The sequence below is a fragment of the Vespa crabro genome, chromosome 5, assembly GCF_910589235.1.
Source record: "Vespa crabro chromosome 5, iyVesCrab1.2, whole genome shotgun sequence".
Taxonomy (NCBI): Eukaryota; Metazoa; Arthropoda; class Insecta; order Hymenoptera; family Vespidae; genus Vespa; species Vespa crabro.
This window is the reverse complement of record NC_060959.1, coordinates 4,007,763-4,035,262: the sequence shown is the minus strand read 5'-3', so window position 1 is coordinate 4,035,262 and position 27,500 is coordinate 4,007,763. Positions and strand designations below refer to the sequence as shown.

Sequence of the window (27,500 nt, the reverse complement as noted above, 5' to 3'; positions counted from 1 at the left end):
TTCAATGTATTCCAATTTAATTTAATTTAATTAATTTTATATATATATATATATATATATATATATATATATATATATGTACGGATCGATAACGATAAATATGAGAAGTCATAGAGCATATAAATTTTTTTTATAATCATAAAAAATAATAATTAGTATAAAAATTAATTGACATTAAATTATACTTATTATATAGTATAATTATAGTATAATTATCATAATTCCTATATAAATTTAAATCAATGATAACGTAACGAATGAAATAAATTTTCTTGAAAGTAAAAAAAAGAAAGGATAAAAAGAACAAAAAAAGGAAAGAGAGTTAAAAATGAAGAAAAATGTTAACAACTTTCACACAAAGCTCTTACACAATATTGTCGCATATTGGAACACTTGGTGTTGTTCAATCGAAAGGAGAGAAATTTGTCTAAGGCAAATGTAATTTTCCTACACGCAAATAAAATAAACTTCTCTCGAGTTAGGCGTTCCAAATGCAATCGTGAAAAGAAAAGAAAAGAAAAGAAAAGAAGGGAAAAGAGGAAAAAAGGAAGGGAAAAAAGGAAAAAAAGGTCAAAAAGACAGATTACTCACGCAAAAGTGTGTACTTAAAATAGAAAGTTGTTTTTCTCCTACGGAATTCTGTGGATTTCCATGCCTACATACTTCATACATATGTATGTATGCGTGAATATTTAAAGAACGCATGAATGCCAGTGCACACGTACGCACATATGTTTCGTATCTAATGATCTTGAAACGTTAAAGGTATTATCGTCTCTGCTTAATTTTTTATCATTTAATGAGTAAGCAGAGAAGATATATTAAGAAAAAAACATTATTAGAGATCTGGAATGGTCAAGAATAATTTTTATTTTATACATTATTTCATATTTTCATAATTTTATTTAATATGTTTAGTATTATTTTTCTTTTATTATATTAATATTTTTATTCATTTTTTTATTTTTTCCTTTCATGAAAATATTTCTAATTTTACGATTGCGTTACCTTTCTTCTTTTCTCTCCGTTTTTGTTTTTTCTTTTTTTTTTCTTTTTGATTTTATTTATTTCTTTTTTTTAATCTTTTTCTCTGGAACGATTACAAATATTTGCAATTTAATAATTTCATAATTTTTGTTTTGTTTTTACTTTTACTCTCTCTCTCTCTCTCTCTCTCTCTCTCTCTCTCTCTCTCTCTCTCTCTTTCTTTCTCTCTCTCTCTCTCTCTCTCTCTTTCTTTCTCTCTCTCTCTCTCTCTCTCTCTCTCTCTCTCTCTTTCTTTCTTTTTCATTTATGTATTTTTATTTTTTATTTATTTATCCTTATTTTTTCTCTAGATCGGAAAAATCATGAAAATATAATAATTCGAAACTTTCAAACTTTTCGAAGGTTTTTATCGTTTTTAACATTTCTTTCTGCGATATCTCATAATGCGTTGCGATTTATAGCGTTGAAGAAGATGAGGAGAATCCAAGAGACTTCTTCATTTTTCTCTTCTTTTTTTTTCTTTTTTTTTTCTTTTTCTTCCTTTTTTTTCGTTCTTTTTTTACAATCGTTCGATGTTGATCCAAGGTCCAGTCATTGTTTTTTTTGTCCGAGCACGTTCGATAAAGAACTGAGTAACTCTCATGGCACAGCACGAAAAAACAGATTTGTTTAAATTCCATGTATTTTATTATTTACTTCTCCCTTTTTTTCTCTTTTTTTCTTTTCTTTGATCGTTTTATTTCTTCTTTCTCTCTTCAAATTTTAATTAATTGATTTAATATTTTCCAATTATACTTTATATTTAAACAAAACATAATAATGTGCGAATTATTTTTGTAAAAAAAGAAAAAGAAAGAATAGAAAAAAAATATCGTGACGTTCATTATTTCATTAAATATATTTTCTAAATATAATTAGTAATTCATATTTCGATCGAAAACAATATAAAAAAAATATATATATATATACTTATAAATATAAAAAAAAAAGAGGAGGAAATTTCTATTAAAAAAAAAAGAAGAAGAAAAGGAGTGAAAAGTGAAAAAGAAAAAGAGGAAAAATTTTCATTTATCATGTCCGTGCTTATCTGTATAAAGTTTAATCAGTGGCTTTAATTTAATTTAATGTTCTTTACCAGAAGTGTCCTAACAGATCATTTAAAGAAGTTGATACGTCACTGATAATGATGTTTAATTTCCTTTACCGTTCCGATGTTCACATAGATTTTTCGCACATATGTTTCGCTTCTTATATGTATATTTCTCAATATAGATATTCTCCATATATAAACACACACACATAAGTATATATATACACATACACACACACACACACACACACACATACATATAACATAGATACTTATGACATAGTAATTAGTATAAAATATAAATGACTACATAGTCTCACGTATTCCAACAGGCGATATACGCCCGTATCAATGGTCGTGGATAAGATGTAACGTCAGGGGTTCTCATTCCCATTAATACTATTCTTCACACGGAGATTTACGATTTGTCTAAAAAAAAATCGTACTATCGTATGTTAATTAATATTTTGAGTTATCCTTTAGTCTCGATGAAGATAAAAAAAAAAAAGAAAAAGTTAAAAAAATCGTTTAAGAAGCAAAGTTCATAATATTTATGGATATTTATCCCCTCGAACAATGACCTTCAAGAAATTATCATAATCTCCTAACAATTTCTTCTTCTTTTTTTTCTTTATTTCCTTCTTTTTCTTTTTCTAAAGACAGAGAAACTTTCATCACGGGGTCGTTCCTGTGTCATTCTAATTAATTATGCAACACATATCGTAAAATAAGATGACATTTAAAAAAAGAAAGAAAGAACGAAAGAAAGAAAATTATTCTTTAAGAAATTATGGATTACATTAACATTTCATTTTAAAAAGTTAAAAATATCACGGATGATAAAAAGTCATCGTTTTCTTTTATACGAATATATACATATTACATTATTTTAATATGCCTATAAGGACATGCGGCTTAAATAAACGAAGTATGATATTAATCTGATTTTTCATTATTTGCTATTAAACAATATTTTTTAAACGATTATATATCTATATATATATATTTTTTTTTTTAGATTTTCTATATTAAGTGATATAAGCATACATTTTATGTATAATATATGCAATATAATATAAAAGATAAAAATGCAAAGATATATATATATATATATATATATATATATATATATATATATTTTAAAATATAGGGATAATTCTATAAATATATATTTTATATACATATATATATATATATATTATAAAATATAAGGATATATATATATATATAATATACATTTAATACATTATAATACACGCACATACACGTGTGTGCGTATATACGATCATCTTTACAATAATAAAATAGATGAAATAAATCGATCGATCGGTTCAATTTTTCAAGATTGATCTTAACCCAAATATAAAATCCTGTATAACCTAATCTGAAAGAGGAGGAAGAAGAAGAAAAAGAAAAAAAGAAGAAAAAAAAGTAAATTAAGAGAAAGAAAAGACGAGACATATTTCCATGAAACGAACGGTACGAGAACGGTAATACGCTTGTCAGGTCACGTGTGTGAGACAGAAAGAGTGAGAAGTGTTGAAAAAAGGGTTATGGGAGTTGAACGGATGGGAAAGGGGAGAGAGACCGGCAAGTAAAATGTGGGTGGATGCGTGTAGCTGTGATCTCTTAACCCCCCCCCCCCCACTTTCTCTTCTTCCATCGGACGAAGAAGAAAAGTGAGCAGGCAATGGAACTGCCGATCAGCACGTGCTGCGCAATCGAAGATGCGCATCGTCATGTAAACTCGCCGGCCTCTTATATATTTATATACTCAATATACGTATACATGTGTCATATATGTACGTGTCTATATGTAAATGGTACACACATCGATGCTTTTCCCCTTCCATTTCCTCCCTTCTTTTTAAACTCTCCTATCTCTCTCTTTCTCTCCCCTCTCTCTCTCTCTCTTTCTTTCTCTGTCTGTCTCTGTTTTTCTATCTCTCTCTTTCCCTTTCTCTCCCTCACACACAACACATACACACACACACATGCTTTGTTCTATTCCAACGCACAGACTCACCCCGAAGTTTCAGGCTCAAAGCTTCAGTACTCACTCCGACTTCGCGCGAGTCACGTGCATAGGCAAAGAGTATAAAGGAATCTCGTTATAAACTTTCTTGTTTGTTCTTTTTTTTTCCTCTTCTTTTTCTGCTTCTTTTTTGTTTATTTGTTTCGTTTATTTGTTTAAATTATCATCACGACATCTTCCTTATCGCACGTTGTTGTGTTGTTGGAAAAATATTTTTTTTCTTTTTGCTTTTGCAAGAGAAAAGGGAAACGGAAAGTTCGAGAAAATAAATGTGATTCGATTGAAAGAAAAGAGAAAGAGAGAGAAAAAGATTAGACGAAGAAAATTACAAAGGGGAAGAAAGATATATCAAGATAATAATAATAATTTACGTGCGAGATGAAATCGCGTTGATCGTGAACATTTATATGATCGATCGTCATCTTAAAATAACGTGAAAAATAATAGTAAAAAAAAAAAAAAAAAAAAAAAATAATAATCGTATTAGATTTTTTCCTTTTTTCTTTGGTTCAACGAGGGATAAATGTTTAAATGCAAAAAGTATTTGTTGTTATTTCTAAGAAACATTCATTTTGTACCGAATGAAACCTGAAATAAACGAAGCCCGATGCACAACAGAAGCTTCGTTGTCGACATCGTCGTCGTCTGACAGAGTACATAAAAGAGTAACGATGTGAGGAAATATATCGTAACATTCTCTTCTATTTGGTGCGATTCCAAGTGTACATTTGACGTCAAAGTTTTATTCTATCTTGATCTCTAACTCTCTCTCTCTTTCTCACTCTCTTCCTCTCTCTTTAACTCTCCGGGGAAAGAGAAAAAGTAAGAGACTACCGTGCGCTTATGATAGAAGGATTCACGAAGTTAAAGCAACGACAACTGTCTTCTTTCTATTTTTATTAAAAGTCTACACATCAAGATGCCGAAGCCAAAGATTCCGAATTCTATATCTAAGATCTCCAAGTTTCTCAAGCAAAAGACGAAGGTAAACCAAGAAAAATGTTAAATCTTCTCTTTTTTTTTTATAATTATCTTTTTTTTTTGGTTGCACTCACGCACCATTTTTTTTCTTGTTTTATATATATATATATATATATCTGCGTATTTTTATCGTTTTTCGATCTTTTATTTCTCGCTCATCGTTAGATTAAAAAATTCAACTGAAATAGAAAATAAAGATAAAACAGGAAGAAATGATCTTACGTTAGTCGAGTAAATATTTTTTCTTTTTAAATTTTTTTATTTATTCATTTATTTATTTTTTAATTTAATTTTATTTTATTTATATATATATATATATATATATATATATATATATATATATAAATATTCTATTTCGAATTTTTATTTCTCACTCGAATCGCGAAGTTTTTCAATTAGAAAAAAAAAAGAAAATAAAAGATTAAACGATCCTAATTGATAGCTATTTTTATATGTAGATATCTTCGTATATTTATTATTATTAGTCAATGATTTTTCTTTTATATAAATGAGAAAATTTTTCAAATATAAAACGAAGATAAAAAACGAAAGAAAAACGTTTCAAAGAATATTTGTCGAAATCGTTTTACCTATATTCCTTTCGCAAATTATTTCTTTTCTCTTTTTTTTTTTTTTTTCTTTACAAATATTTATATACTTCCGTCGTCACCCGATCTCTTCTTTCTCGTTAAAATCACAAAAAGTTTCTCAAACAGAAATGCGAAAGTATAGTAAAACGATCTTTTTAGACTATCATAATTATATTTTTTTGTAATTTTTTCTAATTATTTATTTATTTACAAGCATTTCGATATTTTTGATAATTTTTCAATTTTTTTTTCTTTTTTCTTTCTTCCTTTTTTATTTATTGTCTTTTTTTATTTTTTCTCACTCGTTCAAACGAGAACGACGGTCATGACCCGGTTGCACAATTCACATCACGTGATTTGTCGTGAAATCGTGGACACCTCCTTTCATACTAATTAAATATTACACTTTCGTTTGAATTTATTCACAATAAACGTTATTATTTTGAAATAAGTATAGTTATTTTTGTAATTACAGATTATCGAATAATATGCGATAATATTTTCTCTCTCTCTCTTTCTCTCTCTCTCTCTCTCTCTTTTTCTATCTTTCTCTCTCATAAAGATTCAAATACATGATAATTATTTTGTAGAAGAACATGTTCGATCTTATCGCATTTACGATTCTTATCTCTCCACGAAAATCGAATCCATTCAAAATATCTCCAAGAAATACGCTGAATAGCGATTACTTGTGTATTATTATATTAATCGTATTATATACATAATATATATATATATATATATATATATATTCATTATTTTATTTCGATGACAAATCGATCTTTACAATTTTATCCTATTTATCTGTATTACTTCATATTCATTTGTATACTAAAAATAACGATTAATACGAAAATGGATTCCAATAAAATGATATATAATTATTTTGAATGAGATCGATAAGATCATTAAATTGAGTAAATCGTTTAAGAATTCTAATTTCCTTGAATTTTATAGAAATTTATATAATACTTAGTTAAGTAATAAATAGAATTTTATTGACTTATTTATTTATTTGATAATTAATAAAACATATATATTATATGACACGTAAATACATACATATACATATATACATGCTTGTATATTATTATTTATATTATTATAATAGAAAAGAATTTAGTTCTTTTTTTTTTTTTTTATTTTTTATTAATCGTTTTTGTATCTTTCATTTAGGATATTTTTACAATTACTAGATTTTATATATATATATATATATATATATAATCTGCACACTAATTAGCAGAAATTTGTCTCATTAATGAGATCAATTTTGAAAATTGTTCAACTATCGTAATAAAATCTGTTCTGACATTCGCTCGTGCACTCTCGTTTAATACCATCTCGGAGCAACTCGCCGTGGAAAACGCGTTGATATACATATCTACGATAGCTATTAACAACCGGTCTTGGTCGTGCCTATATTCACCTTTCACCGAACTCGCCGACTCGAAGGAAAATAAACCAAACGAAAAATCACGATTTCTCGTCTTTATATAATATATATATATGAAAATATATATATATATATATATACACACACCACATATATATATATATATATGAATGTATGTTCATGTATTAAAATTATCCAATTATATATGTAGAACACTTAGATTTGAATGTCCATATTGTTCTTAATTATATATCATAAAAAAATGATGTCATCTTAATTCTTATAAGATTTCGACGATCGAAGGAGATCTTTTAATGGATCAACAAGTATAGTTCTAATTCTTTTTTACGCATGATATGCTAAGTATGACTATAAAATGTGTTAATTAAGTTTTTTTTTATTATTGGTTAGAAAGGAACTACTTATGACGTGTTTAATTTGCAATGGACGTAAAGATATTTCTTTCTTTTTTTTTTTTTCCTTTTTGATCAATTTATTATAATTATATGATGTATATGATTTATAAAATATGAAAGAATATTAAATTTTACATTGTATTTTAAAATTGATACAAATCTGCAATGAAAGAGATTCCTGCGAAATTATTCTCTTTTGCAATCATTAAAATCTTTTTTTCTTTTTTGTCGCTACTGCATTCGAATAAAATTAATTTAGACGCTTGTTAAAAATATACCCAAATGAAGAAATAAAAAAGAAATAATAAGTTCACGCATATGTACGATTGAGATTTAGAAATTAAAAATAATTATACTAACACTTATCAAATAAATATTAAAGTTCTAACAACAATGGACGACAAAGTTACATAATCCTAAATCATAATTATGAAATTTCATGAAAAATAAATTACATCGTTGCTCGTACATCACATTGCGAATTAAATATTAATACATTATAATATTGCGGTGACATTAATTTTAAGAGTTAAATTCATTTAATTGATTTATTTAAATTTCACCATACATGGTACGATTTTTTTTCCCTATGAATATTCAAGGAATGGACAATTTTTTTCTTCTATCTTTTTTTTCTTTTCTTCTTTCTTTTTTTTTCTTTTTTTTTTTTTTTGTTCAGAAGTGGACAAATTTAGTAATGCTTCCGTCGACACTTCCGCAAGGTCTACATTAAAACTCCACGATTCGCTTTCTCGGAGCTGCCATATGAAAATAACTTGAACACGTCATGGTAGAGAGTGAGAGAGAGAGAGAGAGAGAGAGAGAGAGAGAGAGAGAGAGAGAGAAGGGTGGAACGTTTTCAAGCGCAGGGATTGTAACTGCCATTTAACTCGATCGAAAAACAGGGTTACCCATGTGTGATTATTGTAATCCGTAGCAATCGAGAATCGAAATTACATTGCAGCATAAATATATGATATACAAAGTATCAGATAAATATATTTTTTAATCTTTTATTTATTTATTTATTTATTCTTTTTTTTGCAATTTTCCCTCAAAAATCCGAGATCGTCGAAAAAGATATATGATATACACTTATAAGTAAAACAGACATATATTATTGTAAATACAATTATTGTATGCACATCGATGTATACATATCATACATATCTACAATAATCGAGTCACTACGATCTCTCGAGACATTTATTATAACATTTCATTACGGTATATTAACAGTGTGTTACTGTTTATGTTTTGTTTAACGGGAGAGATTTTTTTTTAAACGCTATGGCATTGTTCATTGCCATCAAGTGAGCGACTTGACAAGAATCATTGTTTTTCTTATAAGTGTGTGTTTGCACGTATACGTCGCGTATGTGTGTGTTGTATTGGATGGCTCTTGCAAGGAATGACTGAAAAGTTAGTGACTTTCGAGATGCCGAGTGTAACGCCTGTTGAATATTGAAATAGTTGTTACTTGTTTTTGTTTTTTTTTTATGTTTACATTTTTTCCTTTAGGGTACTAAAGGAACATTCATTTTTTTCTTATTTTCTTTTTTTTTTCACTTTTTTCTTTTTCTTTTTTCTTTCTTTTTTTTTTTTGGAATTACTTTGTACTCTCAATACACATATATATGCCGCGATGCACGTTTGACGGACGATAAAAAATAATGTTGTACGTCAAAGATCGTCCGCACCGGCGACAGATTTAAAGATATTTTTCAATGTTGTCGATCATTTCGTAGAAATGAATGATCCAAGAAACAAAAATCTTAAATCTGTTACTCTCTAATGTGAAAAATATTGTTCGTGTTAACACTTTAGGGAATCAAGATTCTCGATTATTGTCTCCCTGTCTCTCTTTCTTGTTCCTTCGTAGAATCTGTTCGTAATCAGAATCGGTATTTCTCAAATTAAGAATCATCTATTTTATAATTAATTATATCTACGTTTCGATATATTTCACTAATTTCATATACTACATACATACATACATACATACATACATACATACATACATACATACATACATACATACATACATACATACATACATACATACATACATTCATACATACATACATACATATATATATATATATATATATATATATATCTATTATATATATATATATAGAGCATATTGTGCAATTATACAACATTTTGAAGTATGTAAGGAACAAGATTTAAAAAAAAAATATTTATCTTTCTAACAATAGATTATATTACATCTTGCTTTGTAAACTATTCCTGAACGGATTATACACGATTTCTTTTACGATTTATGTCCGTTGCGACTACGGATGTTACGACGAGAATTATGTCGTCGTATAGTAAACCCTCGATATACTAGAAACATTCTTCTCAATGTATGGTTAATTTTAAATCCTTTTAATTTTCCATCGACGTATTTATCTTTATAGCGGACGTTGAAAATGCCGACGCACGTGTTCTCTTCTTAATGTTTAATAACAATATTTTTTTACAATCTGATAATCGTATTGTTCAAACGATAATTGAGGATTATCGAATAAATATGTAATTATTGCATGGAATTTGAACCCATTAAAAATTAAGCTCTCAGTCGTTTATTGTGTTTCATGTGCAACAATTCTACATTCATTTTCAACAATTTTACTTTAATATTCACTGGCATTTTATTAGAGTTTACCATTCAATGAAACGAATCAATAAAAGTAAATAAAACGATTGTTTGGTAGATGCGTGATAAATCCATGTGAGACTATTAGATATTGACCGGTTAACGATGATAATCAATTTTATTCATTCAGAAACGAATTTGCATATGTAAGTCCATTGTTAATGAGTTATTTTGACTTCCCGAATGAAAAATATTATAAATATCTGATAATTGTAAATACGCTCCTGCATCCGATCACGTGACCTATCTATCGCATGCATTTGTGTTTATGTTTCCTGACTCGTTTAATCGAACGTACTTATAGTATGTGGAGTTCGCTATACTGTATACGACAATATTACATACGTATAGAATAAATGTCGCGTCGTTTTAACTCTCGTATTTCTTTAGCTAGTCTTACTACTTACTGTACCTGTTCAGGAAAAGAGGGAGAAAACGAGAGCTCCCCCCCACACTATTCAACATCATCGTTACCTGTCGGGCCACGCAACTTCTGTTTCTTTTTATTTATGGATAATTGGTTGAAGTGGTAGCTGGTGAACTTAAGTATTAAGTGAACGGATTGATTGATAGTGAGGACCACATGGCTCACGGCAAAGAAATTATCCCACCCACGTTATAGCTTCACGTTATATCCGCTCCCAGAACGGGTTACCTTGGTTACAGTTTATCAACAGTAGTCCAAGTGTGTAACCCAGGCTACCGGGTTTCTGTACATAGCTAAGAGTTTAAACGGGTTCGAGTTGCTGTTGTATAATACCTCCTCGTTGTACGTGTTCTCGAAGAGCCTCTTTTATAGTTTAAAAGGAAGGAATTATTTTTGATATTTAAATGCTTCTCTCCTCGAGAGGTCAATTCGCGATTGGTGGTCAATGTACTTTCTTATTTATTTATTCTCTCTTTTGCTGGTTTCTTCGTTACGATATACGAGATGTTTATTTTTATTTACATTTTGTTTTCCAGGAAAAGTTTTATCGTACATTTATAATATATATGTATTTATTTATATATTTTTTTATGACATTTCGTATTATGTATTTACGTTCGTATGAATGGCATATGTATGTATGTCCGTTTATATGATTGCATATCTATGTAAATATGTCTTATTTAAAAATGAATTAGTACGATGATAATTTTTCTCTTGCTTTGTTTTCTTATTTTTTATTTTTCTTTATTTTTTTTTATTTCTTGCGTTTCCTAGAATAATCGTACACATTTATTTTCCATCGATATTTAGGACTTAAGAAAGGATGAAGGAAACTTAAAAAAAAAAAAAAGAAAAAAAAGAAATGAAAAAATCTGACGTGAAAGAAACATTTCAAAGATAAAAATTCATTTGTCCATGCTTCTTAATAAGAAACGAGGAGAAAAAAGTTATGATACGTTCATCAATTACGTTAATAAAAAAAAAAAGAAAGAAAGAAACGAGAAATATACTTTTTTGACCATATCTCTTAATCCTTGACATTTATTCTATTTGCGAACCTTCTCGCATAATCAGATATATTTGCCGATATTAACCTGATTATCAGACGTTTCTCATTACACAGAAATCATTCATACATCATTTATAGTTTATCAAGTTTATTTATCAACATAAACCGTTTTATGAGCGTGTTCTCATCCTTGCACTAAAAATCATGCGAGTCATAATCATGTTTCCTTCATTTATTTTAATATTGTTTGAATTGTTGAACCCTTGACACCGCCATTATCGATTCAGATAACATTCCCTTTCTGTTTTACTTTTATATTTTCTGTTTATTTTCTCTTTCTCTCCCTCTCTCTCTTTTTTTTTTCTTCAAAACCTGTTTAATAACTTCGATGCTATACTCAATGATAAAGCGAATTGATTATCGATAATAATTACATAAATTTATATTTTATAGTTTATATATATATTTTTTTTTTCTATTTTTGTTTTGTTTAAAGATGGAAAATTATTGACTTCGCAATAACATAGATAACAATTACATAGTTTCTATTAAAACTTGTTTACATGTATATAGATCTTCTTTTGAGAATGGAAAATTTTATAGACCTTGCGATAACATATTTATTCAACGTCAAAAGATTGCTATAAGATTTTCACAATTTTCATTGAACATTTTTGCGATTTCCTATATTTTTTTGAACCTCTTGTTTTTTTTTTGTTTTTTTTTTTTATTTATTCATTTATTTATTTTTTTTCCCATTTCTTTTTGTCATTATTATTTCTTTTCCTCGGCGATTGTCAATAACAGATACCTTCGCATTTAATCTTTCATTTCCTGATCTCCTTGAAAGTTTATGTTCATTACTTCGTCGTCTTTTAATACCTTTTACGAACTTGTCCCTTTTTTTCTTCTTTTTTATTTATTTCTTCTTTTCCTTCCTACAGGAAAATCATATATATATATATATATATATATATATATATATATATATATATATCAAATAGAAATTTTGGAGAATATTTACAAGAAAATATTTTTCAAAATGTTCTTAAGACGATCTTCTTTATATATAGTAATAAGTTTTTATTTTTAACTTTGTCAGTTTGTCCGTAATTCATCGAAAATGGCGGAACATATTCCTAGTAGGTACATATATAGCGCATTTATATTCACTTCTATTTATGTACATAGATACATATATACATACATATAGACGTATGGTTTGAGATTACGTAAATATACATAGCACTTAATTGGTAGGAGGAAATTAATCTCGTCCCCTCTGTTACATATTATCGTTTTCTATGGCGATTATTGGTGTGTGTTGAATATGATCAAGAGGAAATTTCGACTAGGCGATAGAGCAGAGCACCTAATTCGCAATCGAAAGTAATTTGTTGTCCACCTATTATGGTAGCAATAATTAATTAATGTGATATAACTCTGACACAGTCTCGTAATTTTGTCTCCTTCTATTTGAACACGACTCAAATCAGCTTATTTTCATTCAATTACTTCAAATTTCCTTTCAGATGTTATTATTATATTTTTATTTATTTTATTTACATATATATAAACACGTTAATATTATTTGAATATTATTGGATTGACCAATAAAAGTAATACCAAAATTTGTAGAGTATTTGGTATTAAATAAATAACTATTTAGTTCTAATATTTTTTATTCCAAATTTTGTGATTATGTCTTTATGGGTTCGTTAATTTAATTATTATTAAATTAACAAATCAATTAATTATTAAACTGTATTTCTTCGTGTATTATTATTTTTTTTTATATTATATATTCATTCGATTATACACAATATGTTTTGATTTGATAAATAAATATCGTCAAAATTTTCAGTAGTTTATATCCGTATGAATATTAATAATTTTTACTAAAAATTTTGATATTTTTTATCCTCTTCAATCTAATAATATTAAATAATATTTTTTAGAGTATTACTATTTATATATATACATATACATATATATATATATATATATATATATATATATATATTATTATAATATTGTTTAAATATTATTAGGTTGACTCAATAAATGAAACATGAATTTGTTAATATTTTATATTTAAATAAATAATATTGTATTTTTATTATTTTTTATTGAATATTTCGAAATTACTAATTGGTCAAATTGATATTATACTATTGTATTAGACTATTTTATATTATATTATTGATTTATTTCAAAAAGATATAATTTAAATTAATGTTACAAAGACATAATTATTAACATAATAATATGTTGTATTAGATTCATCGTTATTTATTTATTTCATTATCGTATATAAACAATATATATACATATATAGAAAATAAAAATCAAAAGAAAAATTTTTACTTATCGACCAGCTTAATATAAAAAAAAAAATATATATACTATTTATAAATAAATATTTTATTTAAATGAAATAACAATGTTAGCTAAAAAAACTAAGTAAACATATTCGAAATATTCGACTATGCTTAATTTAAATATAACGATAGAGAAAATGAAAATAATTGATAAATATCTATCAACTATTTTTATTGAGTAAACAAGCAAAGAATAACTTCTTGATTCTTTTCTTTATTATTATTATTATTATTATTATTATTATTATTATTATTATTATTATTATTATTATTATTATTATTATTATTATTATTATTATTATTATTATTATTATTATTATTATTATTATTATTATTATTATTATTATTATTATTATTATTATTCGTTTTAATGCTCAAGAGTTTTTACTCGTGTACATAAAAAGCCCTCTCTTACTTACTTAGAGTTCATTAATTCGCGGTTAATTACACCTCGGAGCGTCGAAAGAAAGAAAGAAAGAAAGAAAGAAGAAAAGGAAGGAAGGAAAGAAAGATCGAAGGACGATCTTGATTGGAGAATAATGCATTCAAGGTCGTCGAGGATCCCCATTGCTACTCTATGGAATTTATACGTACTTGACATTAAATTGAAAGAGATATACACACTCAGAGAGAGAAAGAGAGAGAGAGAGAGAGAGAGAGAGAGAGAGAGAAAGAGGGAGAGGGAGAATATGAGAGAGTGAGAGAGTAAAGTTCTCTGTTTTTTCTTACAAACTTCTTTCAACGCGACAGCCATTTAAAGAAATCCGCTGGTAAGTTCGCCTCCGAACTCAGTATCGAACGTTTCGATCGTTCGGAACAGTCGGATCGAGAATCGAATCGTTGTTACACACAATTTCGGTCGGGTTTTAATGCGCAATAGGATATAACGTTTGAGAATATTTTCATCGAAAAGCTTGGAAAATCGCACATAGTGTTAAAGATATTTCGAAGAGACAATATCTCATGAAAACGTTTGTCGATCTAATGCCTAACACTATGTTCGCCGATCCTTGTCCAGTTCTTAATTACGTATTTCAACATTCCTCCAGAATGCTTTCGGTAAGGATTTCTCTTTTTCTTCGATTAATTTTTGATCTTCACAATTCTTCGCTAATTAAGATATTAATAAGTGAATTTTGTTTGTCAAAATACATTTGTACAGAATAATATTTGTACGAAATACAATAATATATATTATATATATTATATATATACATATATATATATATATAATATAAATATATGTACTAAAAAATTGTAATTGTTATATGAAAAATGTAATATAATATATTATCAATTTTTTAACAAAATTCACGATCAGTACTATGTTAATATTTTAACATCGTATATAAACAATTGATAGACAATATATAATATATATAATATATACATATAATGTATATATATAAAATATATATATTGTATCTATGAGATACATTAAAACGATTGCTTTCGTAACACGATAAAAAATCTATATTAAAAATGGATTGTCATAAAATTTACAAAATTAAATATCTTATATTACTATACTTATCTATAATAACACATTAACAAATAAACAAAATGATTAATTTTTATCATACATTATTTCGAAGGTCTAACTTTTATTAATAATTATGCATATATAACGCACACGCATACTTATACGTATATCCATATACATATGTATTAACTCGGTTCTCGATCATGAACGTTGACAAGTATCGTGTGTCTAACCAGCAGTTTAAATTTCACGTTCTCGAAGGAAGCACATGGGTCTCTACTTGCATGGTGCATAACAAACGAAGATGAATGTTATTATGCCATCGACATCGGTCTAAGTACATGATGATGCACGAGACAAGATGTTCGTATCATATCTTTAAATTGCGTGTATCTTTTTCTCTCTCTCTCTCTCTCTCTCTCTCTCTCTCTCTCTATCTATCTATCTCTTTCTCTTTCATCATTGCACAACAAGTTAATTAACGTTAAGTAGATAAAGTGACGGATATAAATTTTAAATGGACTGCATCGAGAGACAAACTCGCGTAAAACTCATACGACAAATTATGACATATTATACGTATGTGTATGTTTTGTGCACATCTACATAATTCATCGTTAAATCCTCCTACACTTAACTTTTTTATTCTTTTCAAAATCTTCAGTCTTGTTATATTTAATGGACGATACATTTATATGTATACGTATATATGTAGATTAATTAATATTGACGATAAATGTGACACAAGTGATAACAAAAAGAATGGGATAAGATATTAGTCATATTTTTCGTATGCAAGATAATTAGAATTTTTTGGATTAAGAAACAAATACTCGAAGATGAATGATCGACTCTTTATTTTTATATACTTTTTAGTTACTTTTTTTTTTTTTTTTTTTTTAATTTCGCAATTATACCGATAATAGAAATCTCTTGATTGTCGATAGTAAACAATTATCTTTAAATAGAACATTTTTTTACGTATATAAATAAATATATATATAATACAATTTCTTTCTAATATTATTATTAATTTAATATTTGTGTGTGTGTGTTTTTGTCTGTGATTTAAATAATAATAAATATATACAAAAGAAATAATAAACGAGACGTTAACTTTGACTTGGAATATTGATGTCTTATCAAAGGACGGTAACATTCGTAATGTACAATCGTACAGTCGTACGATAAGATGAAAGGCAACGATGATAATTCTTCGATCCCTCGAGTGTCTCAAGTATCAAAAAATTCGCGTACTTTTTTATTACCTTGACCTCGTGTAACTTTATCTCTCTCTTTTTCTCTCTTTCTCTCTCCCTTTCTCTCTCTCTATCTCTATGTCCCTCTCTTTCTCTCTCTCTATCTCTTTGTCCCTCTCTTTTTCTCTGTCTCTCTTATCATCGTATTCATGAAAAAGAACAGAAAAGATAAAAAAACGAATGGATATCTATATTTTTTTCATGATTAGAATAAAAGTTCTTGAATCTTTTTTTATTTACAAAAGAAATATGGAATTTAATGAATAAGTAAAATGGCAGAAAGAAACATTAATAACTTTTTTTAATTGCTTTAATAATTTAATTAAAACAATATACATATTATTGAATAATCTTTCTTTTATTTTTCTGCCTGAGTTGACATTTTTTCTTTCTTTTTTCTTTTTTTTTTTTTTTTTTTTTTTTTTTTGATTATTTCTTATTCATTACATTCGGAAGTAATCATACATAAATATAACATCAATTTTTTTGATCTCTACAGTAACATTATGTAATGTAAAAAATTCTTATCATACTTAACGAAATATAACATACTTACATAAATTAAAAAAAAAAAAAAAAAAAAAAAGAACATGCTAAAAATCTTCGATTATAAAGTAACAATTGATATTGTTAACAGTTGAGATTTAAATAATTTTCGCATTTCAAATATTATTTTGTTTTTCTATCTTAAAACTATTAATTTGAAACGTCTAATATTAAGATGCTGTATTATACACCTCGTTATCCTTGTATTATCCATTTACTTAACATACGTATTTTATATCGATCGAATCTAATGTAGTGTTACTTGTTAGTAACGTACATGTATACATATATAATGTATAAATACAATGTAATGGAATATGTGCGTGTAATGTTATATGAAAGGATCGCATGTAAGATAACTGGAATGTGTCGTCATACTATTTGCAACGAACGATCCAATCCTCCCTGACCATTTTGTCGTTGACACTGATCTCTCTCTCTCTCTCTCTCTCTCTCTCTCTCTCTCTCTCTCTCTCTCTCTCTCTCTGTCTTTCTTTCTTTCTCTTTCTCTTTCTTTTTCTCTTTCTTTCTCTTGTTCTTCACACGATGATCTCTGGTTATCCTTGCAAAGGTAAAAATGGAACACGATCAGAATATCATTCATTCTTATTGATATTAAACTATAAGAAATTGCGGTATTGAACAAATATTTTTTTTCTTTTCTATATTTTTTTTTCTCTTTTTTATAACAATATTCCATAACACATCACTTTAATATACCCTATATGTTTTACGTTATCTCCTCTCATTCTCTCTCTCTCTCTCTCTCTCTCTCTCTCTCTCTCTCTCTCTTTTTCATACGATAATCTTTCGTTATCTTTGCAAAAATAAAATTTAAATATTGAATGATCATTTTTGTTTCCTTTTTTTATTCTTTTTTATTTTCTATAATAACGTTAACATTACGTCGCTCTATTATACACTTTTGTTCTTTTTAAAGAATATTATTTAAAAAGGCGAATGAGTTAATGATAAAGAGTAGAAAACAATTAAAAATAGAAAAAAAAAGAAAAAGAAATCGAATCGTTTTGTTCTCTCAAAGAAGAGAAAAAGGAAACAAAATTGTTCGAAACGGAAAATATTTGACTTAGGTCACTTATCATATTTAATGTGTTTTCTTTAATGAAAAAGAAAAAAGAAGAAAACAACTGGTCTTCGATCTAACATTGAACAAGGTCAACGTACAACCGTTGATATCGAAATGACTTATTGCAATAAATTCTTGATAATTAAAACGCAAAATAATAGTAAGCAATAACAATTTTCGCGATAACAATGACGACGAATAAATCCGTTTAAATAACGTTCATAAAATCATGATATGGTAATCTATTTAATTAAATATACATGACACCATAAAAAAAGTCTCGATTATGATGTAAATTTTTATAATGCGTTAAAATGAATATGCAAAGCCTCTTACGACATCGTTTCATTTTTTTTTTTTTTCTTTTCTTTTTATCCTAATCGTAACGCAATATGTATTAAGATGGTCTTATTATCAGTTTATTATACGAACTCGAATCGCCAGCTGTATATACATATTACATTATATGCAATACAATGCACCTTGCGATTCGAAACGATGAATAAGCTAAAAAACATGATCCACAACGAAATGACAATAAATATTACTCGGGGAAATGATACTTCTATCTTATTTTATTTTCTTTTTTTATTAATATATCATATAAATCGACTTATTTATGTTTGATTTATTTATTTATTTATTTTAATTGAAAAAAAAAGATTATTATATTAAATACTTTTACAAAGAAAATTTTCTTAATCTAGAAATTCTTAATTAGATCAACCTTATTTCGTGAGTATTTTTTATTAGATAAATAATTGTAAGAGATGAAAAAGATTTATTTATTTTTTATTTTTACTTCTCTCTCTCTCTCTCTCTCTCTCTCTCTCTCTCTCTCTCACACATACACATATATATACATATAATATATAAAAATCTTTCAAGCTGTGGAAGAGAAAATAAGTATGTACATTCATAAATATGTATTTATATATGTATATATATATATATATATATATATATATATATATATATATGTACATGTCGTATACATATACATATACTCTTATAAGATCATTAATACCATCAATTTACTCAAGAAATTTATTCACATTGTACATATATATTTATTTTTATGAATATTCGCCCTCCTCCCCCAGCTTATCATACGTTCTTGTAAATAAATGTTCTTTTTGTTAATTATCATCTAAGAAAATATCGTTTTAATCACAGCATCCTAAAAATTTGCACATTTTATATTATTATGAAACATTTTGGACCATTACATTAACACGGAACTTTTTTTTATATTATCATACAAACAACTGTAACTAGAACAACAAAAAGAAGAAGACACGATATTTGGATTCCTAGCCATATAGGTGTTTATAGCTATGTTTAGATTTAGATTAGGATTAGAAATCATCGATATCATCATGTAATTTTTGAAAGATCAGTAGTTTAATCGAGTACATGGTCAAGAATTAAAACTTTCGTAATGATTAATTATATACCATTTCTGTTGTATAAAAAAAAGGAAGAATATACACATTTCTCTTTTTTTAAGAATTTTAATTGGTTAAAATAATATACAAAATTTTCAATTTCTCGTTAAAAATTTTTCCAAAAAAAAAAAATATTTTTTATATTTCATATAAAAAAAAAGAAAAAATAAATAATGTCGATGCATTCGTAAAAATTGTATTCAATTATTATAAGATAAAGATATAATCATATAATCAATAATTGATCGAGTAAAAAAAATTTTTTAGGATATTCTCATTAATTATTTTCATATGAATGTAAATAAAAACAAATAAATAAAAATTCGATAATGTACTCGATAAAGATGACTCTGATCATTCTTCGTGTTATCAAATTTCCATAATAAAAACATATTGTGCTTTATCTATCATTCATAATTTTTAGATTCTCGTATTTATGCGATGATATCCAATATGATATTTATTTTCAATTTCGTATAGGTGTTGTCTATGAGCGAGGAGCTTAGAAGAGCTCTATATGCAAATAGCGCAGTTTCATTGGACAACGACATAATTGTACCAGATCTTGTTGGTACAACGGAGATTCTCAGCGACGAACACAGAGAACACTTATGCAGGCATTTACCAGCGAGAGCGGAAGGCTACTTTTGGACGTTGGTATTCAGTACGAGCCAACATGGCTTTAGTCTGAACAGTATGTACAGAAAAATGGGCAAAATTGAGAGTCCAATTCTGCTCGTTATCGAGGACACCGAGGGTAACGTAAGTGTCATTTAATTTTTATTTTTTATTATTTATTTATTTATTTATTTATTTTTTGTGATAAACTAACAAATTTTTAATAAAATTTGATCGTATTTACAAAAAAATCAAATTAAGTTTCTCATCAGTAATTGTGATTATTGCAAAATTGATTCAAATTATATATTTTTGTTTGCACTTTTTTATTAATTCGAATTATAAAATGTATTAAATAAATAAAATTTACAAAGGGTGATCAGTTATTGATATATGCGCATAAACATAATATTAAACTTTTTGATAGAGTTAATATTACAACTGTCAAAAGTTGAAATTTTCTTTTATTCTCACATTTTATATATATATATATATATATATATATATATATATATATATATATTATACATAAACTCAACAGGTGATAATAATTAATGTTACAGGTGTTCGGAGCATTGACTTCGTGTGCTCTACACGTGAGCGATCACTTCTATGGTACCGGCGAGTCCTTACTCTTTAGGTTCACACCAAGGTTCCAAGCTTTCAATTGGACCGGTGACAATCTTTACTTCATCAAAGGCAACAATGAGAGCCTTGCCATAGGTGCCGGAGAGTAAGTTTTTCTTATGCTTAAATAAAAAAAAAATTTACATTATATATTATAAAATATATATATATATATATATATATATATATATATATATATATATATATATTAACTGAGAAAATTTAATTTATATGTATATTTATTGTATCTATAAACGATTATGATAAAAAAATTATAATATAATTAATATGTAATTGTATGTATATATGAATATAATTAAATTAATATATATATATATATATATATTATATATATATATATATATATATATATATATATATGTATATATTATACAAATATCATATAATACAAGTATTTATAAATATTTATATATATCTATATATTCGTATTATATACGAATACTTATATTATGATACGTAAAAGAAGAAAAAAGTATAAATGAAAAAGGATAAACAAATTCACATTGAATATTATTTGTAGTGGTAAATTTGGTCTCTGGCTTGACGGTGATCTCTATCAAGGAAGGACGCAAACATGTAGAACGTATGGGAATGAGCCATTGGCGCCACATGAAGACTTCGTAGTTAAAACACTAGAATGTTGGGCGTTTATATAGGATTCGGCCTCATATTATTCATCCGCTACCTTGCCCCCCACATTGCAGCCTAATTTGACCTGAATCTGACTACCTCTCTCCACCAGTGATATCCAAATCTCTAAGGAGAGATCATGAAGAAGAGGACACGATAAATAAATGAAGAATTAATTTTATGAAGGAAAACAACAATAATATAAAATAAAATAAACACCAATACCAACACAACAACAACAACAATAACAATAACAACAAAGAGACCATACTTTTGCCCGAAGAGATTAAAATATTGATAATCTTTGATTGTCGTTAACTCAAATACACATAGTCGAGAGTAATTTAACAAAGGAAACAAACCAATAATAATAATAATAATAATAATTAACAAACAAGTATATAAGAAAAAGAGAGAGAGAGAGAGAGAGAGAGAGAGAGAGAGAGAGAGAGAGAGAGAGAGAGAGAGAATAGAAAGGAAATATAATAAAAATATTGAGTTCGATCGATGGATTAAGAAATCCGCGTGTCTTCTTTGAAAATTCAAAGGATCCTTGTAGATCCATTGTAATAATAATAATAAGAGAAATAAGAAAGAGATACAGATTTTATTTTAGAGCTGCCGAATAATAATGACGATGATATGTGATGGTAGTAGAGAATTAAGAAAATGGAGGTTTTGAAAGAGAAAATTATAAAAGAAAAGAGGCTCACGAATTCTCAGAAACGTAGCGCCAGAGTCTTAACTCCACGGACTATGTAGCTATCGGTTATTTTATTATTAATATTATTACTATTATTATATTATTACTATTATTATTATGATTATGATTGATTATTAATATTATTACGTTAATTGTCCTGTTTTTTTTCCCCTTTTTTCTAAGTTGGCATATTTATTTCATTTTGTGTGTATGAGTGTTATTTTTTTTCTTCTACTTTTTTTCTATTATTACTATTATTACTATTATTATTATTAATATTATTATTATTATTATTATTATTATTACTATTACTATTACTATTATTATTATTATTACACTCTTGTGAACGATCGTCACATTGCGAATTGAAAAAGTTGAGTAGAGAAGTCGAAGAAACACGACGATCGCATTTTTGTACAATGATAAACTTGCTTACTAGTCGCGAAATTATGAGACGTTTCTTTTTTTTTCTTTTTTCGAAGGGATTACGACGCCATTATTAAGCGACGATATTATAATCGTGTAAACAGAAATGAAAGAGTGATAGATTTATTACGAATGATTTAGATGAATGATTAAGATGATGGATGATAATATTGATTAAAAAAAAAATGAAACGGCAAAAAAGAAATATGAAGGAATAAAGAAAGAAAGATACGAAAGAAGAAGGAGATGTATATATATATATTATATATTATATATATATATATATTTCCTTGAAAATATATAGAAAGAAAAAGAGCAGCAAACGTCGATAAAACTAAAATATAATAAAACGATAATAAAAAAACCACTACAACTAAAACTAACTGTTTGTTGATGTGTAGATAATGTAGATAGTTAATGTAAATACATCATATGTTATTATATTAATTTTATCACTAAGTAACATTGCAGAAGAATACTGCTACGTAGGCGTTAGCTCGTAATAATAATAAAACGAAACTAAACGAAACAAAACAAAAATATATAAAAAAAAATTGCATATAATCGAAGACACACAGATACACAAAAAAACCACACAGTTTGTGAGAAACACATATACATATATATATACAGGTAGTTCCCGCTTGACGAATTCTTGTGTTAAATGAATTTTCTGTTATAAAAACAAAATTGTTTTTTCTTTTCTTTTTTTTTTCGTTTTTAAATAATATAACCTATACCCAAAAGAAATCTATTTTTTATCTTTAACATCATTATTATTATTATTATTATTATTATTATTATTATTATTATTATTATTATTATTATTATTATTATTATTATTATTATTATTATTATTATTATTATTATTATTATTATTATTATTATTATTATTATTATTATTATTATCATTATTATTATTATTACTATTGCTATTATTATTATTATACTTATTATTATTATTATTATTATTATTATTATTAATATTAATATTATTATTATTATTATTATTATTATTATTATACTTATTATTATTATTATACAATTTTTCAATATGAAAAAAATTGAATTGTCAGAAACAGAAGACACTATGTTTATTATATTGTATCTTTGAGAGATGTCAGTTCTCACTTTATTAAAACGAGAAAATGAGTAAGAAAAAGAGAGAGAGAGAGAGATTAATATTGGAATAAATTCATTCATAAAAACGGGAACTACCGGTACAGGTATGGCGTTATAGAAAACTCTCACGTATGTACGTTTTGCATAAACTTGATCGTGATCTGAAAATGATAAAAATGATGATGATGATGATGATGATGATGTTTAAGATTTAGGATCTGATATATTAAAAGTGTGAGAGAGAGAGAGAGAGAGGCTGTGTAACGAATATAAAAAAAAATAAATATAAAAAATATATCAAATATACAAGAACTCGAATCGAGTCAGTAAATGGTTAATCTGTGTTTGTGTATTCAACACTATATAATGTAGTGAAAAAAAAATGAAACAGAGATTATACAGAAACACAGAAAAAATTAACACGCAAAATATTATTACCTGTGCCTCGCTTCGCTCTCTTTGTCTTTCTCTGGTTGTGCAAACTTTGTACACACATTTTACCGGCGCGTTCGCTGTCGCATATCGTTGAGAAATACACGCAATCAATTCGTGCGAATGACCTCACACTTCCATACCGATAAATGATCATTGATATATACGCATACATACATACATACATATATATATATAAATATATATATATATATAGTGATTATAATTAATATAATATTATAAATACATATATATCTGTATGTGTATGTGTATATGTATGTATATATATTATATATACATATATATATATTATATATACATATATATATATTATATATACATATATATATTATATATACATATATATATATATTATATATACATATATATAGATAGATCTACTCAGTTCGATGCTCTTCTTCGCGCAAAACCACGATGATAATAAGAACGCCTCAGGATTATCCGAGCTTACTGTCTCTTCTATCTTGCGAACGTCTTTGTCGATATCGATTGTTTACAAAATAATCGCATCGCTGCTATTTATGTACCTTAGACTCGGTCGAAACCTTAGCTATCATTGTTAGAAAAGGTATGCATGCTAATGTAATACGAGAACCTGTAATAGAGAGAGAGAGAGAGAGAAAGAGAGAGAGTAGAGAAAGAAAAAGTGAAAGAGAGGAACTTTCTAACAAATCGGAGTTTCGTTTGCGACAAAAATTTCAAGACTATAGAGAATTTTGATAAATATTACTTTGTTTTCATTTTGTATATTTGACAATTACGTTGATGAATATTTCATTTTTGTTTGTTTTCTTTCTTTTGTTTGTTTTTTAACAATCTATTGATCTTTGGGAGAAAAGGAATCTCATCGTTATCGTTCGAACATATAAACAAGTGAATTCTTCGTTTGTCGATATTATCTAAATCTTAAATAAAACAACATAGATTTTAAATTATTGATTATTCTATGGGTTTTGCGTTTGAAATTGTACTTGTTTTTTCTTTTTTCGTTTTTCATCGAGACGTTACTTCATAGAGTTTCGCAAGAGAATTTTTTGTCGCAAATCAATGAAAAAAGGGAACAATATCACGCGAACAAAGAAATAAAATAATGAGCGAAAAAAAAGTAAGAACTATCGTTTCGAGACTGTGTTCCGAAGATAGAGATTAAGGAATTAAAGGGGAGAAGGTGGTAAAACAATACGATTGGTATAAATTTGAGAATAGCCTCTGCGAGAAAATGATAATATTTAATGCTTTTTTTTTAATGAGGGAATCTTCGAAACGAAGGAACTTTCAAAATGAGAACTCGCATCGAAAAATGTGAGAGTAAGCGCGACTATCGATATGAAAAAAAAAAAAAATAGATAAACAAAAACAACGTTAGAATGGTCAATTCTGTTACGACGTACCGTTTAAATTATAACCCGGAAATCAAATAAACGAAAAGAATATAAAGGAAAAAAAAAATTAAAGGACAGCTATTATAATCTTTCCGGATTAATGTCTCCAACATGCATATGCCACGAAAATGTTCATCTTTTTATATATATTGAAAACAAAGGGAAACAAAAAAAAAAGAAAAATAAGGAGAAAGAAAAAGAGGTGGAAAAAAAAAGTAATTATGAAAAAAAAACCAATTCGATGGCAGTGTTAAAACACGAACCTATCGGAATGTTTCTTCGAGTCTTATAACTAACTAAATAATAATAATAATAGTTAAACCCAAAACCGTTTATAAACTTGCTATTAAAAAGAACAAAGAGAAAAAAAAATTACGAACGAAAGGGAGAGAGAGAGGAAAAGAAAGAAAAAGAGAAAAGAGCTAAGCATCGAGTCGTGTTTCTATATACGATTATACGATTTTTTCCATCTTCTTATTCTTACGAGTGTATTTTCTAAAAAAAAAAAAAAAATTATAAAAAGAAATAAAAAAAGCGCGTGATATTGTCGTGTTGCGTCGGGGAAGATCAAGAAGAAAAAAAAAGAAACAAAAACCGAACCGAAACCAAAAAAGAAATTTTAAAAGAAAAAAAAAAGAGAAAAAAAAACAGGAAAAAAACAAATGAAAAGAATGAAAAAGTATAAAAGGAAAATCTGCTGTAGGCGCGTGTGCGCGCGAGAAAGAGAGAGAAAAGATAAAAATGACGACTAAATTATTCAAAGTTCGCGGCCCTTTATTTCCTTAAATACTTCCATCAACATCTCCCTTCATACCCATCCCTCACATGTTCCTTTCGCCTGAACCTTTCAACTCCCCCAACTTTAGCCACAAACCTAGGCTCTACTTATTATATATATTATTAACTTCCGACGAAGAGCAACGTAGAAATCTTTCAAAGTTAACATATATATGTACGTTCGAACTTCGTAAGACTGAACGGCCGTATCGATCAAGAGTGTGTGTATGATTAAAAAGAAAAATATATGTATATGTATTAAGAAAAAAAAAACAAACAAACAAACAAACAAAAAAAGATAAGCAAAAAAATCCAAACACGAAACTAACTAAAATATACTAAAACAAAGAAAACAGAAAGAAAATGTAATCCAAACCGAATATACGAATAAAAGAAAAATAAAAAAATGTGTAAGGGGAGCGGAAACTGGATAAAAAAAAACGAGAGAATGAACTTTATTTGGAACTATATTATCAATATCATAGGTTTCTCTGTGCACTAGTTACGAAACGCACTATGCGATGACACACGCGATATTTAGTAAAATCTTTCTGTATTTATATATATATATATATATATATATATATATATATATATATATATATGTGTGTATATGTTATATATAGAGAGAGAAAAAATAAAAAAAAAAACACATTGAAACAAACACATACATGCGTATATATTAGCCGGAACAAATATTAAAAAAAAAAATAAATAAATAAAAATATGGCAATTTGATGTTAAAAGCAAAATGTTGGATAATGAAATAAACAAAAGAAAAAAAGAAAAGGAGCTAAAGCACAAAAGCGTTATCCTCACTAATCGTGTTATGTAGCTAAAGAAACACAAAACCGGCTTATTATAATTATTATTACTATTATTATTATTATTATTATTATTATTATTATTATTATTATTATTATTATTATTATTATTAT

The 27,500-nt window shown here is 26.7% G+C and overlaps 2 protein-coding genes across 26 annotated transcripts in view; one reads left to right on the top strand and one right to left on the bottom strand.

Moving 5' to 3' along the window:
* The window catches only part of LOC124424138 (TLD domain-containing protein 2), a 226,875-nt gene extending 204,320 nt beyond the window's left edge, over positions 1-22,555 (top strand). For 20 of the 22 annotated variants that reach the window (XM_046962757.1, XM_046962753.1, XM_046962751.1 and 17 more), the window contains 3 exons: positions 20,284-20,565; positions 20,985-21,154; positions 21,590-22,555. In XM_046962757.1, coding sequence (XP_046818713.1) covers positions 20,284-20,565; positions 20,985-21,154; positions 21,590-21,725 — 588 coding nt within the window. In that variant the 3' untranslated portion in view covers positions 21,726-22,555. Of the gene's footprint in view, positions 1-4,066; positions 5,098-14,684; positions 15,040-20,283; positions 20,566-20,984; positions 21,155-21,589 lie in introns of those variants that run through there. The other 2 variants (XM_046962763.1, XM_046962762.1) reach the window with 2 other exon arrangements.
* Positions 21,033-27,500, bottom strand: part of LOC124424153 (peroxisomal (S)-2-hydroxy-acid oxidase GLO1) — a 22,965-nt gene continuing 16,497 nt past the window's right edge. For 2 of the 4 annotated variants that reach the window (XM_046962791.1, XM_046962790.1), the window contains exon 10: positions 25,712-27,500. This exon is cut by the window's right edge. The gene's annotated coding sequence lies outside the window, so the exon portion shown is untranslated. Of the gene's footprint in view, positions 21,171-25,172 lie in introns of those variants that run through there. The other 2 variants (XM_046962792.1, XM_046962793.1) reach the window with 2 other exon arrangements.